The sequence below is a fragment of the Carettochelys insculpta genome, chromosome 3 (assembly GCF_033958435.1).
Source record: "Carettochelys insculpta isolate YL-2023 chromosome 3, ASM3395843v1, whole genome shotgun sequence".
In the NCBI taxonomy this organism is placed as follows: domain Eukaryota; kingdom Metazoa; phylum Chordata; order Testudines; family Carettochelyidae; genus Carettochelys; species Carettochelys insculpta.
In genome coordinates, this window is record NC_134139.1 from 103783255 (window position 1) to 103803092 (window position 19838).

The window sequence follows — 19838 nt, forward strand, 5'->3', positions numbered from 1 at the left end:
CCCAGGCCCGCAGCCCCAGGCCCGGACGTGCCCGTCATCTCTGGGAGCGGTAGCGGGCGGGCTTGCCTGAGCCCTACTGCACCCTGACTTTCAGCAGCTGGTCTCCTGCTCTGGCACCCGGCGGACCCATAACTGGAGCTGCCCACCTCAGAGCGGCCGGGCCCCCCGCGGGGCAGGACTGGGCTGTGCAGCATCCCCGCCCTGGCCGGCAGGGTGTGCGCTAATCGCGCGCTTCTCCTTCCGGGGGCTGCCGGCGGGGCCGCCACCCACTACACTGCAGAGCGTCGCCAGGCGGCGGAGGCCAGCCCGGGGGCTGAGCTGCACGGTAGCCGCCCGCCCGGCGCCCCAGGCAGGGTCAAACTGCAGCGGCTTCCCAGGCGGCCGCACGCCCCGCCCGCGCCCTGAGGGGGGCGCCCGGCCCTTGGCCCCGCCATGCGGGGGGGGGGGGGGGGGGGGGGCGCGCGGGAGGCTGGCTCGCTGCGCCTCGCCCGTCCCACGGAGCGCTAGAGCTGCACGGCCCCGCCCCTGCGGCCGGGTGTTTACTCCGGCTCCTCACCACCTGCGCCGAGCAGCAGCGCGGCCGGAGCGGGAGGGACCCAAGCGGGCCCCCCTCCCCCCCCAGCAGGCGGGAGATGTGAGATCTTCCCACCCACCCCATGTGGGCCCCCCAGTCCTGGAGGCGGGCGGGCGTTCCCTGGCTTCTCATCCTGCAGCTGCTCCTGCCTTCCCCGGGGGCGCCAGGTAGGCTGGAGCAGCGCTCCTGCTCCACTTTCTCCCCATGCACGTGCGGCGGGTTTGAGGGGCGCCTCTCCCTCGCTCCTGGGGTGCAGACCCGGCTGCCTTTATGGTTGAGTTCTTGGAGGGTTTTGTCCCGTGGGATCCACGCAAAGTAGGTAGGAGTGGAGTGGCTCTCCACATCCCGTGTAACTAGTGAGCCCGGGGTGGTGGTAATTGTTGGGAGTGCGGTCAAAGCAAATCTCCAGATCCAAGCGCTTGATCCTGTGAATACCGGAGGGGCTGAGCAGGTTCGCTCGCAGGAAGCACTTGAGTCAAACGGGACAGCTCGCAAAAGTGGGCTTACTTTGAATCATAGAATCACAGAGCTGGAAGGGGGGGTCTCAGGAGGTCATCGAGTCCAGCCCACTGCCTCAAGCAGGATCAACCCCAACTAAGTCATCCCAGCCATGACTATGTCAAGTTGGGACTTAAAAACCTTTAGGGATGGAGATTCTACCACCTCCCTTGCTTTGAGCATTCACGGTAGCAACCTCTGGCGTCCCAGTCCTGCAGCTGGAATCTGTGCAGAGTCAGTGGTCTGTCCATTTTGATTCAGCAGCAGTCTGTGGACTTGTGTTTGCAGGTTGCAGATTGTTTGCTGTAATGGCTCACTGAATCCAAACACCCAGAATTTTGGAGCCCTAGGAACCTGTGAGTGTTTGGAATGATGATTTTGGTGCTGCCCATTATACCTATGTGAACTTCCTATCTGAAGTTCGTGTCCAGGCTTTTATTTCAGATCCTTGTCTGACAATAACAAAGCAGGGGAAAATGACTACCAAAAGTGCAGTGTATCAGAGGGGTAGCTGTGTTAGCTGTATCTGGAAAAACAATAAGAAGTCCTGTGGCACCTTATAGACTAACATATATTGGAGCATAAGCTTTCATGGGTAAAGACCCACGTGCATCTAACGAAGTAGGTATTTGCCCACAAAAGCTTATGCTCCAATATATCTGTTAGTCTATAAGGTATCACAGGACTTCTTGTTGTTTTTGCAAATGTGCAGATACATCTAAGCCTCTGTTATCTAAAATAGTAGTTTGGCATAAAGCATAACTTATTATTTCAGTTTTCCAAAAAATTGAAAAGTGCCAGTAAACCAACAACTGAAGGGACACTAACAATTTAGAAATCATATGTAAACAAATGTCCTTACAAGTGTTACTAATAACACTGTAGACTAAATGTATTTTTTTTTCAAAATAGATAAATATCCCAATCACTTCTTCTGGCTCTCTGTTTAACATAACTTTCATATGAGAAAATAAGGTATTTGTCCTTTTGTTTATAATTAGTTTCACTTTCAGGTTCTCTAGCCTGCAGGATTTCGAATGCTTCATACTCAAATGATATATTTTAAAATAACTGTTTTTATTGGAGGGTTTTTTTTTTAATTTTCTTGGTTTCAGATTGGATAAAAAGAGTGTTTATGACCAAATGTAAATTTTGACGCAAAAGTAAGTTCCTGGAACTCTCTTGAAATATTAGTTAGATGAGGTAATGCCCAAAGTATTCCAGGTACTTGTAACTGACAGAAGAAGGCCTTCCCAAAGAGCTTTCATGCTGAATGCATGAGATAGAGGGAAGGAAGGGAGCCAACATACAGACAAACTATTTAAACAAAACAGGGAACTATCCCAAACTCTTCTTCCCAAATCTTTCTTGGTGACTGATTCAGCTCTCACCCACAAATGATTGTATTGTTGCAGAAAACAAACAGGAAAACCCTGGCTAACCTATGCTGGTATTCTCTTGGATCTTCCATCAACATAGCAAGCCCAGCCTCTCACTCTGAACTATTCCCATATCTCCCTGCTAAGAATCACTCTGCTTTTGGCCAGCTCCAAAGAAAACACTCAGAAGGAAACATTACAAACCACGTTGACAGAAAGTATCTACACAAAGATGTTCCTAGGAGTATACTTGAGACTTTTGTTTTTCTATTTGCAGGTGATGTCACCTGGAATATGCCTTGGAGTTGTGATTCCCACTATGGATAGACTGATTCAAGCTACTGTGCTTAAGACAGCAGTGTGGAAGTCGCTGTACTGGTGGCAGCTTGGGCTGGCTGTGAGAGCCCACACGTGTCAGGTGGGCTTGGAGTCAGGCAGCTAATCAGAGCCACCACTAGTATAGCAATGTCCATATGGCTATTTTTAGTGTTCTAGCACAAGCAAATCTAGTATGCGTCTGTCTGCCCACAATGAGAATCACAGCTGTCAGCTGCTGTGCAGGCATACCTTTAATGCCAAGGCCTGCAGTGCATGCTCAGTCCCTATTCAGCCTGAGTGCAGTGGGAGCCTTGCCTGTGTAAGAATCTCAGGAATGGGCTCTTATCCAGCATGGTGCTGAGAGTCTATGAAGGCCAGATCCTCCTCTCACACTGGTTTACATCAGGAATAATTCCAGTGAAATCAGTGAGAGGAAAATTGCATCCATGCTACAGGAGTCGTTTTGCACTTCCAAGATAAAGGAGTTTAATAAATTCTAGGTGTTAGGACTGGAAGAGACCCCTTTGAAACCTAGTTCATCTTATTCCATTTTACTCCTGCCAGCTTTCTCAATATTAAGGCCCAGGTACTACAAGGTATTTAGGCTACTAATTCTCATTGATTTTCTAGGAAGTTATGCACCTCTGAGAATCTGGACCTAACACCCAAAGGCTTGATTCTCCTCCCATTTTAATCCATCACCAAATTCTTTGTGGTAGTGTGTGTTTTATCCCAAATGAATACCTATAGTCGTAGTGTTTGTTACCTGTTTTGACCACCTATTCTGTTATGCCATCTATGGTTTTGAAATTCTTTGTTAATAGGAATTCACAGTGGCCGTGTCTACACGAGCCCCAAACTTCGAAATGGCCACGCAAATGGCCATTTCGAAGTTTACTAATGAAGTGCTGAAATGCATATTCAGCGCTTCATTAGCATGCGGGTGGCCGCGGCGCTTCGAAATTGACGCGCCTCGCCGCCACGCAGCTCGTCATGACGGGGCTCCTTTTCGAAAGGACCCCGCCTACTTCGAAGTCCCCTTATTCCCATGAGCTGATGGGAATAAGGGGACTTCGAAGTAGGCGTGGTCCTTTCGAAAAGGAGCCCTGTTGGGATGAGACGTGCGGCGGCGAGGCGCGTCAATTTCGAAGCACCACGGCCACCCGCATGCTAGTGAAGCGCTGAATATGCATTTCAGCGCTTCATTAGTAAACTTTGAAATGGCTATTTGCATGGCCATTTCGAAGTTTGGGGATCGTGTAGACATAGCCAGTGTGTGCACTCTCTTTGATCTAACTCATTTCCTTTTGGGCAGCTAACTGGCCATATTTCATCAACTTCAATCCATTAATCCTAACATTTCAGTAAATGAAATGCAGGTTCCTCATCGTTTTAAATGCATCCATAAGATCTACTTATCTTTTAGAGAGAAGCAGAGAGAGCCCTTGTTTGATTTGGTTCTTCTTAATTGTGGCCTTAATTACCAGGGGTTGTTGAGATGGAATTATTGCAGCTGGGCTAATTTCCAGTTATTCATGAGATTAGGGGAGTGATGCTGTCAGTATGAATTAGTCAGAAATTCAGGCGAATAGTGAATTTACACCAGAAATATTGCTCCTGGTCAAAAGCTAGTACGAAGACCCTAGAACAGTTTTGGCTTTGTTTTTTGTGTTGGGTTTTTTTAAGCAATTAGGTGCCAGTTTTGATTGATAGAAAATTGGTTTTGCTTTTCATTGTTTGAGGTATTTTTTTAAACAAGCAATAAGAGTTTTGTGGATTGTGAGGAATGGTTTCTCTGGGTTCTTCACCAGCAGCATGGGAGAGGAGAACAGCCACTGGCCGACAACAAGTTGCCCCTAAGTCTTACCTTCATTTGCTTTCGATGTTTCCTCAGACGTCCCCGATCGGTCAACCACGTGAAGGCATAACTGAGAAGCTGTGTATTTAGCTGCTGGGTTAGAGCCATAGCCTTAGTCCTCTTCTATACTCTGGCAGCAAAAGGCAATTGGAAAGCTATTTTAATTGACCTCTCAGCGTTATGGTACAGAGCTGGTTGACCTCCTCCACCTTCCTCCTAACTCTCAGCATAGGGTTTGTGGCCAGAGCACCTTACTTGCTGTAGAGAGTCCCAGATGCCAGACCTGGACAGATAGGCCTAATATCGTCCTAAAGCTACTTGAATTCTTATGATGGGCTGGTGTGGTATTCTCACAGTATTCTTGTGAGAGGCATAAAGGTGGCTGAAAGAAAATTTTGCAGCTGAACTGCGCAAACTCAGTTCTCGCATCATTTAGGAACTGCCCCATAATCCCTCTACTGTGGATTTTCTGTTGTTTGCCAGCAGTGGAGTAGCAGCATGCAACCTGAATCTCGATTTTTCACTTTCAAATTAAAAGATAACCTAATATTTGTTGGGGAGGCTGCTGCTTTGGTTGGATCATTTGATGTGTGTGTGTTTTTTTTAAAGCTATCCCAGTTCTAAAGTCACATTATGTGATGTTCTTGTTATGATCTAACCATTTGTGGGTTAGGAGAGAAATCCCATATGCAGTACATTTTAATGAGGGCTTTTTGGTGGAAGGTGGGAAGAGATCTTTGTAAATCAGTCTTCAATCTCCTGTTAAAAATCTGTTCTCTGGAAAAAGAGGAGAATTTAGGGCATTTCCCACAACTCACTGATTTCACTGTTGAATGAGCAGAAAAGTCAGGAGCATTTAGTAAATTCTCTTTGACCACGTGAGAGCTCTCATCTCTTTTCCTGAACAGTTCTATAAATCCTCCCTATGAACATTTTTTTTCTTCCCGCTCCAGAAAACACCCAACCAATAATCTCTTTGCTATTGGAAACAAAAATTGGAAGGGCTGTATTTTTCAAAGTGTAAGTGCTGTGATATATTTATTAGTGCTTCAGTAGCGCTATAATTGTGGTTTGGGAAGACCAGATGATGAGACTTTGGAAAGTACCATCTTAAAATTCCTTCTAATATTTTGTTTGTAATTAAGGCTCAGAGTTATATGGGCTGCCAAATCTTATTTTAATCTGCTGCTTTGTTGCCATCCAAACACATTTTCCATTATTTTAAAAGTAAGCAGTCTCTTAGAGTGCCAAGAAGCAAACCTAACCATCCTATTAAACAAACTTGAGGGCATGTTTTCTTTTCACACTCACTGGAGCGTTGAAATTAACACTAGCATTTTGTGATAAGGAGATGTTGTCTAAGAAATAGAGAAGAGCAAGAGGGTACAGGACCAGAATATTCATTAGATAACCTATACAGTGTCAGTCTCCAATTTAAGGCATGCATTTAAAAACAGGCTATTATGTAAACTTGTAAATATACAGTGTTTTCACAAGGCATTGAGGATAATGGAGTTAATGTCACAATCGATCTAAGTCACCTGGGAGCATGAATTAATGAGACCAGAAAATATTGGCTACCATAAATTATGAGGGAACGACTTGTTTGATTTAGTAACAGAGAGGTAGCCTTGTTAATCTGCACTCCAACAAAACAAAACAGCAGAAATGTGGCACTTTAAAGACTAACAAAGTGGTTTATTCAGCGGTGAGCTTTCATGGGACAGACCCACTTCATCAGATCAATCAAAACACAAATTCTCAGGTCTTTAACAAAATGGCTCACTCCATTGAAGTGTTCACTGACTGGCTTATGTGTACTGAAATTCCTGATGTTTGCTCCGTATCCATTTATTTTTTGGCAAAGGTTTTGCCCAGTCTGTCCAATGTACATAGTGGCAGGGCATTGTTGGCACATAATGGCATGTATAATGTTGCTCGAAGTCCATGAGAATGTGTCTTTGATCTTGTAACTAACATGGTTAGATCCAATGATGGTATCTACAGAATGAATATGTGGTAAAGTTGGCAGTCAGGTTTGTTGAAAAGAAAAGTTCCAGGATTAGTATTACTGTAGTGTAGCCTGTGATTGCCGGTGAGAATCTTTCTTAGGTTAGGAGATTTTCCATAGGAGAGACAGGCCTGTCTGTCACCTAGAGCCCATCTTCTATCATTAACATGTGGTATGAACAGAGACATCAATTACCGCTCACATTACAAGGACTGCTTTCCTTCCTTTGATGCTTGTAATTATCTCAGGCAGGACACTTAACATCCCCCCTGCCCCTCCAACCCCTCTTTCAGTCCTATGTACATGATTTGTCAGTTTTTATTGCCATTTTTTTTGGTCCTCTCTACTTATAAACGTCAGTCTGTATTGAAATTGATCTGATGAAGTGGGTCTATCCCACGAAAGCTCATCACCAAATAAATAATTGTTAGTCTTTAAAATGCTACATTTCTGCTCTTTTGTTTTGTTTGATTTAGGTATATTTTTCAAGGTGGAAAAATTATGCTGATGATGTAAAGTTACGTCAGATTTTCAGTGGGTAAAAGTCAGTAAATTCTAAGTTACAGCTTTCACAGCACCAGCAATTTGACGCCTTTCTAGATATGTAGCATTTTATATTACTCTTATGTTGCACATTTGAAATGTGGCTGTGTATTAAGGAAATGGACTCTGAACCAGCCCTTGAACCCTGAGGGAGGTCTTGCATGACTTTTTGGTCTGTAATGTTCTCAGGCTTCGTGCCCTGTTTTGTGGAGGAAGATGAATTTCATTCAAAAAGAAGAAAGACAAGAAGAGCTGAGCTCGAGAAAAAGGTGTAGGCATAAGAGAAAGTATATAAGAAAGGAACGATCCCTGACTATGATCAAGCTGTTCTTTGTTACCTTCTGATATGCATTATATGATGCTGTTTTAGATCATGGTATAATTCATACTTTGGGCTCTGATTTCCAGAACTAACCGCGGAAACTACTCTGTTAATTTGAAAGAGAAGTAGCTAAGCATAGAAGGCATAGAAATATAATAGCATTGGGGTTTGTAATAAATCAACTGGATTTGTATTGCAAGGTCACATGTCAACATTCAATCACAGTTGCTAACTTTACTCTCTGGAATATTGCTCTCTAATTTGATTGCTTTTCTTAATTCCAAGACAATCAAGATCATGTGGTATTCATAGAATCCTAGGCCTGGAAGAGACCTCAGGAGGTCATCGAGGCCAGCCCCAACTATTTCTCAAGTATCATTTCTTTTCAGTTGTCTGTTTTTGTAATTGTGACTTGTGTGGAACTTCATTTTTCTTGTTCCTCTGCAAGAGACAATTGAACTGCTTACAAACTATGTCAGTGTTGTTGGGGATTTTTGTTTCTTTGTGGGGAACTCCTGCCAATAATATATGACCATTGATCAAGAGAGAGGAAATACACCTGTACTAAGTAAAGATGGGAATCCTAAACAGAGTTCAAGATCCAGACCAAATTGAAGAAGCTCAGATTTGAATCTGGATTTTACACTTCAGTTTATTCATCTCTAGATTTCAAAAAGCCTTGTTTAAAGATTTCTTGTTTAGCAGATGTATAGGTAAGGTTCTGTGTTGAGCTAGCTGCTCTAGCGATGTCAAGGGGCTTCACCCAATCTGCCTGGCCTGCACAAAGGACTTCCCAGCAGGTAGAATGGTTCTGTCCCAGCCCGTAACAAGAGAATAGGGGTCATGGCCAGAGTGCACTTGACACCTATTATTCTCTGCTATCCACAGCTCTTGAGGCTACTTAAACTAGTGGCCACAGGCATGCCCAAGGATGAGCTTGCACACATATGGCATAAAGCCATCTTTGTGCCCCCCCCCCCACCTTGGTTCCCACCTCTGTTCCCAGACTAGGAATAGGAACACATAAGAGATGTTCAGCTGGGAGAATGTTACTTTACTGGGGTTATAGAACCTGGAATCTGCTCGTAGTGATCTCTGCATTTAAGTTGGAGCACACCAAGGAATGGGTATCTGAGCATTGAGATGAAAAGAGATAATTTTTTGTATTGGATTCTCAGGGGATTCCCAGAACTGTCAGATACTGTGACGGTAGTAAGCGTTCTTGCCTGTGGTTTGCACAAGACTTAACTGTTCTTAACTTGTCTTTCGCTGTCTTTTCTGAAGGTACAGCAGTATCCTGTTTTTGCAGTGTGTAGTGTTTGAAGTGATAATATACAGGATGTACATCAGAAACCTTTTAAAAGCAGCTATGCTCTAGGAAGGCGGAGGCACATGTGGTTGCTGGCAGAGGTTTGGACTTAAAAGGTGGCAGACCAAAGTGGGGATGAAGCTACTCAACCATTCACAGTTAAATGGATAGCTTTATAGCTAGGACTTGGCAGTGTTTTGGGATTCACTCGCCAACAGTTAGTCTTTTGCTGATCGTAGCTAGGGTGACCATCCATCCTGTATTGGGAGGTACAGGCCTGTATTTTGGGCACCAGAAAGGCATCCCGACTTATTTTTTAAAAGGGGCTAATTGCCCCGTATTTGTCCCCCGACAGCTGACCTTTTCCCTCAGCAGTGTGTGCAGGCGCAGCTGCAGCTGCTGGCCGGAGAGCTTTTGCAGAGCGTACATGGCTACAGGAAGAGGGAGCCAGCAGGGGGCCCTCCAAAGATATGGTACGTCGGTGCTCTGCTTCCCAGCTACCTGTGCCTTTGGGAAGCTGGGGGAGCCCGGCAGCTGCTGCCCACTTCCCAGCTCCCCGAGGCTCAGCAAAGCCAGGGGAATACTGGTGGCTGCTGCCCCCTTCCCGGCTCCCAGAGGTTCGGGGAGCTGGGGGGAGCACAGGCAGCTGCCTCCTGTTTCCCAGCTTCCCACACCATGATGGAGCCAGGAGCAGGCACCCCTCTTGCCTGTTTCTCCCTGTCCCATATTTGGGACAGCAGTTAGTTTGGTCTGAAAGGTAGTTGAAATATGTGTACTCTGCCTTCAGACTACCCCCGATCAGTCCAACTCATTGTTTTTCTGACCCTACCATGGCGTTTTTGGTGCTCATTATTCTGTATATACCTACAGAATACCTAAATACCTCCCCATTTATGATTCCATGTTCAGCAACAGTCACTTAAGGCCATGGGCTAAAACCAGCAGCAGATGTACAAAATCACGATGGGCAACTTTTCCAGAGGTGAAACATTTTTAGTATACAGGAAGAGTGCTGAAAACAACATTTTGGCTGTAAATAGGTGTATGGCTAGTGGTCTATAAAAAAAGCAGCAGGGACAGAAGCACATAATGTCTCAGTTCATGCTGGACTCCTCCCTCCAGCAGTAGGCTAATGAATGTTTGGACACCTCAACAACTACTTTTTTCCCCATGTGTTATCAGAGAGCAGTTGCTCAACCTGAGACTCCAGTACTCCTTTCCTTGAGGCTTCTGTCGCAGCCCAGCTTGTTCCCACGCAATTCTCTTTCCCCACACCACAGAGTAGGGTTAGTTCAGACATGCTGGAAAAACCGAGGTGTCTGAGGGTCCTTGGATTTGGGGGTGATGGGACCATGTTTGCCATACATTATTGTGTGACATGCTTCATGTGTGTGGAAGCTTCAGTGTTGGCACAAGGAGGAGAAAGGAGTTGTCTATGCACACCAAACGGTGAGAAGCACCTGGCTGGAGCGAACTGAAGGAAGATGCTTTCAAGCTGTGTTACTTCCTGCTGGCCTCTGATAATACGTGAGATCGCACCATAGCAGAATTGTTGAGCTCACCCTGTGAGAATAAACTGTAGTGTTCTTCTGCAGTAGAAGGGCAGTAGCCCCAAGACCTTCTTAGTTCTCTGGGCTTGAAATGATATAGGGGAGGGGTTCCTCTTGCATTGCCGGCATTTTGGCTGCTGAAAGTGGGGGAACTGCTAGATGTTTAGCTCAGATATGTTCCCTGCAGACACTGAATTGGGAGTGCTCTCCTCTGCTGGGCTGTGCCAGAGGAGTTGCTGTCTCCCCAGTATAATATGCTGCCATTTGCAAGACTGGCTATGGGCTGGAACTACATGTTCAAAGAGGTTCTTTTGCTGACTTTGAAGCTGGCATATCAGACTACCTGAAAGTTTTGCCTGCAATAGGTCATGAGATGGAGAAGTGTTAGTAAGGCCTAGGAGTCATTTTTGTCTCATACATCTGGTGAAGTGGATCTTTGCCAACGAAAGCTGATGCTTCAAAAATATGTTAGTCTATAAGATGCCACAGGACTTGTTGTTGTTGTTGTTTCATCTTTCGGACTCTAAGCTAAAGAAAGTTTTGAACACGTTGGAAGAGCAACAAGCCCTGCAGAATGGGAGAGCAAGGTCTCACCCACCATCCAGAGGCTGATGCTAGGTCTAGGAGAAATTGTGGAAACTCAGGCACAGGAATTAACATGATCAATTAACTCAATTTTTGTAGGAGCAAAATCTCTAGTCCTGACAAAGCTTTATTAATAGGTCACACAAAGTCAGAAACACATTTCAGGCAATAAATACAAAATGATCAATTTAAATTGGACCATTGTTGCATAACGGATAATAGTGTTCTGTAGCGTAAGCCTCAGAATCTCCTTTGCTGAGGTTATGTGCAAAGAGATTTCTAACGTATAATTTAGGAACTGCTCCAACACGTCCATGTTCAGAAATCGGCTGATAGCTTTCATGAAGCCTCTTCTGATATGGTGCTCACTGAAAGTGGAGAAGACAGGCTAAACACAGCTCAGTTCCAGCTTTGAGAATTCTGGAAAATAAATATTATTGGGAGGTCAGACATCCTAATCCAAAACCTTTCTGTTGCCTGCCTGAATCTGTTTTTTGGTAATAGATAGTGGTGTCCTGTCCCAGGGCACTGTGGAAGCTCGTATTTATCAATGTTGTTAGTGGTGATAAAGTAGCAATGCTAAGTGCGTTTGCGAGAGGTGTGGAAAATATTCGTTAATGGTTATTTATGTGGGTTATGTTCCATATTTTGTAACAAATTAAAAGTCTGTTTCTGAAAAACTACAGTATATAAGATTGTTTAAAATAACAGGCCTTTTATTTCTTTAGACAAAAAATATTTTGCTTTTAAAACACAGAAATTCAGTTTTAGCTGTTTCCATTGCAAAAATAGTCATTTGATGTAAACAGCTCAAATCTGAAAAGGGCCTTTTGCACTTTACATTTCACAACAAATAATCTGAGGCCAGTACTGATTTTTTTCATCACTTGAATTCAAAAGAAAGCAGTGGAGACTGACCAGAACAAATTTCCTCCTAGTTATCAAGTGCACCTCAAGCAAATGATTTTGCAGGCAGCCCCAGATTTGATTTACCAGCCTTGCCAAGAGAGATGATGCAAACGTGACAAGTGCAGTGACAAACACTCAGCTACTTTCACCCTCTCAGCAAAATTAGCCAAAAAGAATAGTCACACCCAGGTTCCAAGATGTCTGCCTCCACCCCTGTCTCCCCAGCAGTCTCCCAGCAGCTCCGCTTTAGGGCTAGGAGCACGGGCTTCTCTCCTCTGGCCTGTGGATTAACCCCACACTACCCTGGAGCGTCTCAGCAGCCCCTCAGCTAATGCTCCCTGTCCATAACATCTATCTGGGAGCCCCGCTGAAGCAGTGAACTTTGAGCCCACCTCTTTCTTATTTCACTGTCACGTCACAAATCCTGTGCTTGTCTTTCCCCTTTCTAGGCCCTCCACCCCCTCACACCTTGTCCTTCTCTCACATCCAGTGATGCTGACATCTCTCTCCTTTTATGTCAACTCTATTGACTGAACAAATGAGGCTTCCAGATTCAGTTAACAGGTAGGGGCTAGAGCAGCTCTCTGCCCACTGCAGACAGGGGGTTGCTCCAGTCCTGTGGGGGTGGCGTTCCAGCAAGGCCAGAGTAACTCATGGCCCCGGGGCGGGGGGGGGGGGATGCGGTGGGGGGTGAATGGCTGGAGAGGCTGCTTTAGTCCGGAGGCTGGAGTGGCCCCCCCCCACAAAGACAAGGCCTGCTCTGGCTGGGCTCGTGCGCTCCCGCCCACAGCAGTCCAGGGACCGGGGCCGCTTCAACCTGTCTGGAGCATCTCTGCCCTGCTGCACACCCGAGGCCACCATGGACAGGGTCCAGTGCAGCCGGGCCGGAGCAGCCACAGTCTCCGGCGCACCATGGGCAGGGGCGCTCCAGGCTGGAGAGGTCTCCTTGTGCATCCCACACCCATTTAATCAGTTAACCAGTTCAACCTAGCGTTTAACTGGTTAACGGGTTGAATGGGATTTTACATCCCTTTTTCAGAGCTGTCCCATCCATAGAATGGACTGGGCCATTGAGTGGGGGGCAACCCTTTGGGAGAGACGTGTGGACACATGTGACCTGAGAGGTTAGCTGGGGGGGCCTAGAGCTGGCCACAGTGAGTGACCCAGGCCCAACCTGCCCCTCTCTGCCCCTTCTTTCCCCCCATTCCACCTCTTCCCCCATACTCCTGTCCTGCCCGAGCCACGCTTGAGAGAGGGAGTTTTAGGTTCCGTCCCCCTATTTTAAATAAGTCTTCAGTAGCTTACTCTAAGGTCATTGCTTAACTGTTCTTTAAGGTAGTTACATGTATGATTCTGTACTTGTTCTTCCCTTCCAATTCAGCTGCGCCTTAGCCATAAAATGTAACATGAGTATTGTTTATATTAGCACATTCTCCAGTGCTGAAAGTCAGCATCAGGGATGTGCAAAATACAGCCCGCAGTCCAGATCCGTCCAGCCAAGCGCTCCGTTCTGATCCACCACAATCCTCTGGGCTGCTAATGTCCCGCAGCTCCTTCTTGCTGTGCCCCCACAAGCCTCTCAAAGCAGATGGCTGCTGGGGCCAGCATGTGCATCTCTGCAGCACACACTCCTTAGCAGGAAGGTCTCTGTGTGCTGCCTCTATCGTCAGCACAAACTTGCAGCTCCGATTGGCCAGAAACCAGCCAAAGGGAGCTGTCCAGGCCTTGCTGGCTTGCACCCTCCCACAGGCCAGAATCCTTTCCAGGGCCCTGCATTGCTTTGTTTGTCCCAGTCCCTGGCTCCAGGAAACATCCTCCTCCTTCACTCAAACTTCCTCCCAGACCCCACATCCCTTCATGGACCCCAGTGTGCTCCCCCAGGCTCCTGTCTGCACCCAATCTACACCCCAGGCCATTAACATAGAAGAGTGTGGCCCTTGACCACTTACCAAATTCTTGGCATGGTTCCCCATCAAAAATTACTGCCCACCCCAGGCTAGATGCTGTACAAATACAGAGGGAGACAGAGTCTCTACTGCATAGTAGTAGTGGCTGCAAATTTCTTGAATCATAGGAGAAAGGCACAAAGTGGCTTCATTATAATGCAAAGTAATAATGGGGTCATTTCAGACATTTCCTAGGAAACAGAACATCTTTATACATGTATCGAACCTGGCCAAGCTGAATATATGCCAACTGCTGATCTGGGTTAGGTAGGTAACCCCACTGAAATCTGTGGATTTACTCCTGATTCTGACTGGTGTAATAGTGCTTGAAACATATATGTTTGAAGACAGAACACTGAAATAAGCAGCTAGTGAATAAGTTATATATGGTAATTAACTTCAATAGAAATCTTGGAATATAATTTAAATTTGCTTACTATAGGGTTTTCTATGTCCCTGTTGTGTTAATTTAGATGGCATATATGGACAGGGCCAAGAACAGAAGTAGAAGCCAGATCTCTTAAATCCCGATCCAGAGAATTACCTGAGTGCTTAAATTAATCTCTCCATCTTCCACGTCAATGGTTTAATTCTCACTGACTTCTAGGGAAGTGGGAGTTTGACTTTCTTCAAAGAAAAGCCCTTCTCTTGCAAGTTCTGTGGGTTTTGCTCACTGAGATTTGCATAATCCACTGCAGGCAATGTCTCTGTCTTGAGTACTCTGTCACAGAAGCAACACCTTAGGGAGGAGGGAAGCCAAACCTGGAATGAAAAATGCAACTTCACCCTTAGTATGTTTTTAAAGATATGTTAGTATAGCAAACAAAAACATGGCTCATATCTGCTGTATAAATATACTGGAAAAGTATAAATATTTTTGTGTAGTGATGGATGAACTTTGAAAGGTTCAGATAGGCGAATTAAAATTCAGATGATTGACTTCCATGGGTTTTTGTATCTCCTGTGTCTGCACCAAGAACTAATTCCTTTCATCTGGTGCCATTGAATGAGACTTTATTGGCATGACAAGTATGGAAGTGTTGCCAAAATAGATAACTGATAGACTATCTGACCCTTTGGGATATATCACACTTGTTTACAACTCAGCTAAGGTTTGTCTTAACACCATGCTTGGAGTTTGGTCTCTGGTGGTGATCAACCTGCCACCAGATCACAGCAATATCCATTTGTGATCTGGTGGCAGGTTGATTTGCAGTCTAATGCCATGTCTACCATCTTACTCCTAGAGTCAGGCATAGTTTATCTTATAACCTTTTAACGGAAAGTCTCTAACGACTCCTTATAATGTGAGCAGTTCCCTTTTTGCGCTTCCTCATATTTTGAGCATTGGAATGAAAAGTGCCTCTGTCTCTCACTCTTTGCATTGTTACATAGGTCCTACAATTGCTCTTTTGTAGGTTTGCTTCCCAATTTTCACCTCTAGTTTGTGGTCACTGGTTCTTCTTTTGCTCAGAGTTTGCATTAGCTATACACCTTTCACCACAGAAGTAGCTTGCTTGTGTGATGGCTGTGGGCATACATTTTTAGCAGGCTAGTTGGTTGCTAACTTTGTTTTGTTTTGTTTTGTTTGCAGTGATTGTACATTGATATATTAAATGCTGGTCACTAGCATATTAATTCATTCTTTCCAGTTTGCAGCTTTGTTTTTTCCCCTTCCTCAGCGTGAGGTTTCATCTTTTTGTCTGGGTATGGTAGGTATAGATCCTTTAGTAGGTGTAGCATTTAGTGTGGAATAGCTCTAGAATTTAAATAGTCCCATAACTCTTCACCTTTGGAGGTAATTGTCAGGGCAAATCAGCTTAATTAATATCTTTGCTAGACTTGGGGAAATCATGGTCTCAATGAAGACACTGGACTTATGATTTATTACAGCAGTCTGTAAGCCACTAACCAAAGCCTTGCAAATCCGCTTATGTCCCCTTTATATCTATGGACCATTTTTGCAGGTAGCAGCTTGGATACAGTTACAAATTTTGTACCAGTGCAGGGCTCTGACAGTAAGAGCCAGGTGGGCGGCTGTGAGGAATCACCGTGTGAACCTTCCACCTGCCCTGGGCTGGAGGCCTGGGGGGCAGGGACATGGGCTGAGTACTGCTCAGGCCCCCTGCCCAGGACAGGTAGTATGTCTGCCACAGCTCCCCACAGTTGTCTGCCTAGCTCTTATCATGGCTGGGCTGCGGCTCTGAGGCCCCTCCTTCCCCCCAGGCCAGAGCCAGGTCAGGGAGAGCCACTCAGGAAGCTGAGACTCACCTGAGCAGGTGGAGGAGCCCCAGCTCCCATGACCCAGCTGGGTTGTGAGGGGCAGGGGGCTTGGAGCCACAGCCAGGCCATGATAAGACCTGGGTGGGCAGCCGCAGAGGACACTGCACTTGCCTGAGCAGTCTTTGTGCGGCAATGACCCAGTGGCACGGAGGCTAGCAGGGGCCTCATCCATCCCGTCGTCACATGGTTGGACTCTTCCCCTTTTCTTCCCCCTGAAGCCCCACTTCGCAGCCAGGCCAGCATGGAGAGATGTGAGGAACTGTCTGTGCAGAGCTCTTCCACTAACCCTCCTTCTTCTCCTATAACGGTAGGAGTGGGCCTCTTCACCTTGAATGGTTAGAATGCAGGCTACTTATGCTAAACTATCTGTTCCACCTTGTGTTTGGCGGGGACACTCTGAGTGCCTTTTCCCAGCCCAAAGAAGAGCTCTGGGTAGCTCAACATCTTGTCTCTTCCACCTGCAGAGGTTTGTCCAATAAAAGACATTACCTCAGCCACCTTGTCTCTCTAATATTCTGGAACTGAACAGCACTGCATACTCTCAGGCGTCCACACCTAGTAACAACCCAAAGTGCATTTTGCGCTTCTAACAGGATAACTTAGGTCAAATAGCATTTGAGCGTTGTTGGACTCTGGTGTGCTATGGCACTTCACCATTGGACGTGGGGCCTAATAAGGATGCACCAGAGTGGAACAGTACCACAGCACAACTGGAGGCAGATATATGCTTAAGATGCTGCAGCACCACTGGATTATTTCAGTGAAAAAGCTGCTAAGCCAGTAGGAGGGGTGCCAGAAAGCCTCTTTCAAATAAGTGGCAACCTTAAGACTGCTGCAGTTCTACTGGAGCAATGTAGTGGCCTTAGATTGGTTTTTAGAGAGTATCTCCTACTTTTGTTTTTACAGTTTGGGGTAAGGACATCCTAAGGTGAGAGAATTCAGTTAAGGAAGCAGTGGTGGCGTTGATTAGATTTATCGACGTGTCACAAGTCTAATCAAAAGTTACACATCTGGAGAGTAAATATTTATTCAGTAAACCCTTAAGATATGTGCAACTAAATTGTGTGTGTCTCAGGTTAACACGACTGCTGCCCCGACAGGAAACCGCTCTTGTCAGGGGCAGCAGCCTGACTCTTGCCACCCCTGACAGGAGCGATTTTCTGCTCCTGTCAGAAGCGGCAGCTGTGAGTCAGGCTTCCATACCTGATAGGAGCGGTTTCCCAGTTCCCAGAGTGGCAGAGATCTGGGAACCAGGCGGCCGCCTGCTGGCTACCCTCCACTTGCAGAGCCGGGAAACCAACCTGGAGTGGAGGGGAGCCGGGAGCCAGGCTGCCCCTGGTTCTGGGCTGCCCTTCCCTGGCGGGAGCGAGGAAACTGACCAAGGCTGCTGCCCTGGTCAGTTTCCCAGGTCAACAAGTGGCAGGGAGAGGGGAACCAGGCTGCCCCCCCGCTCCCTGCCACTCTGGGAGCCAAGAAACTGACCAGCCTCGTTCCCATCTCTTCTTGACTGGTGAGAAAATTTGAGTTGTGCGAGGGTTGCAAGAACGCAACCCCACGTAGCTCGAGGGTTTACTGTACTGAAATAAATTTCTTTTAGGCCATTTAAGGCAGTAACAAGTTCAGACTGCACCACAATGACTAACCAGTCTGTTAGGTTCCTGTTGTTCATTACATTATAATGTTTACTTCCTCATTCCTCTGGTTCTTTATTCAGCGAAAGAAGAACTAAAACTACATCCCCTAAGGATGGGTTTATGGGGCCCTAGAAAGTCCAGAGTGACCACAGATTCCATTTTTAATGCCCACTTATGGTTTCATAGCCTTGTACTTATGACATAGATAATGCAAAGAAGGCACTTGTGCTGTTGTCCCGCTTCAGGAATGTCAGGCCTGATCCTAAGTGTTGCTGAGTGCCTTCAGCTTCCAGAAATGTTAAACTGTACTCCTGGCAATAGGCAGTCAGTAAAGTGTGTAGGGTTTGGCCGTAGATATCTTCATTAAGACCCTAGTTCATCAAGATAAGTAAGCATGTGAGCTTTCCCATTGCCGTGGAAATATGCCGTAAGTTAGGTGCTTGCATAAGCACTTTGCTGAACTGGGGCCCACATTCAGCTAAAACTAAACATTTAATTTAATCTTTTATTTCATGAACTGTCTCAGCGAGTAGCAATTGAGATGCATAACACTCCTGTAGCAGACACAGGGTTACATTCTGATTATATACGTGTCCAGGTGAATACAGACAGGAAAATCAATGGAGGAATACAGATCTAACTTGCATAAGTAAGACCAAAATGTGGACTGTAACCTCAGCAAGTGACATTAAAGATAATCGCATTTAAATGATAATGTAACAAAATTTATTACACATGGGACCTCCTTTGCCCTGCACCCTAGGAACCCAAATGGTTCTGAAGGAGGGAGTTTTATAGACCACCTCATGTCACGCCTGCCCAGGGCTGCTGGGCTCTCTGTTCCCGAGCTTCCAGCAGCTCCCCGCCCCGGCCACAGGGGCTGCCTGCCTCCAGACTGGCTGAGCTCCCAGCCACAGACAACTTCTGTGACTTGGGCACTCTGGTCCAGCAACATCCATGGTCCGTACCACAAATATCGCCAGACCAGAGAGGTTCAACCTGTACTGTCACAGCAATTGTGCACTAGAAGCCTACTGTTCTGGAAAATGCTTGTTTCAGATCACAGGCTGTTGCAAGAAAGCTGTTTTTTACATAGATGGTTCCTTAATGCAGAATAGCAGACAATTAGATAGAAAGTGGGTGAGATGATTACTTTTGTTGGACCATCCTTTGCTGATAAGAGAGACAAACACTATTGTTTTGGGAAATAGGTGGTTGTAAATAACTCTCTAAACTGAATTATTCAGTGAACAAGAATGAGTTGTAACAGAGAGGTAGCCGTGTTAGTCTGTACTCCAACAAAACAGCAGAAATGTAGCACTTTAAAGACTAACAAAATTATTTATTTGGTGATGAGCTTTCATGGGACAGACCCACTTCTGTTTTGCAAGAATGAGTTGTAAGCCATATCTTCAGAAAGGCTCCAGGGAGTTTAAAATGGCTCCATCAGATTAAAGAACAAGAACCCTTCCTGGCAAACTGGTTGAAGGGTTTATGGGTTTAAGCCATCCTCTTAACTATTAGAGATTAGAATGATGCCTAATGTCCAGGGCAGGTTATCCCACATATGCTTAATTGTGTGGTTCTTACGCTTTCCTCTGAGGGCAGTAGGGCCCAGTAGGGCAATTCCTAGAGGACATCATCAGAAAATAATCTAGGTGTCCTAACCAAAACAGCTGTGCTGTTTGGTGGGGGGCGGGGGAAAGTGTTGGACATTTTAGGATTTCTTTAAAGAAATAGGGCTCTCAAACAATTTAAAAAATCACAATTAATTGTACAACAACACGCTTTTAATAATAAAGAAAAACATTTTAAATATTTTAGATGTTTTCTACATTTTCAAACACTTTTATTTACACATAGAATTCAACATTACCACATAGAATACAAGTTACAATGCACGCTTAACATTTATTTTGTTCATAAGTATTTGCACTGAAAAAAGCCAAGTAAATAGTATTTTTCAGTTCCCCATAACAAGTACTGTAGTGCAATTTTTTCAGCATTAAAATTGAACTTACAAATGTAGAATTACGTACAAAAAAGGTTCAAAAATAAAGTAAAATTTAGAGCCTAGAATGTCCACTCAATCCTACTTCTAGTATAGCCAATCATTCAA

The 19838-nt window shown here is 45.5% G+C and overlaps 1 protein-coding gene across 3 annotated transcripts in view; it reads left to right on the forward strand.

Moving 5' to 3' along the window:
* Positions 1 to 556: 556 nt before the first annotated feature.
* Positions 557 to 19838, forward strand: part of IL20RA (interleukin 20 receptor subunit alpha) — a 35286-nt gene continuing 16004 nt past the window's right edge. For all 3 annotated transcript variants that reach the window (XR_012644784.1, XR_012644785.1, XM_074988741.1), the window contains exon 1: positions 557 to 741. Coding sequence is in view for 1 of the 3 variants with exons in the window: in XM_074988741.1 (XP_074844842.1) it covers positions 657 to 741 (85 nt within the window). In the remaining 2 variants the exon portion in view is untranslated. The remainder of the gene's footprint in view (positions 742 to 19838) is intronic.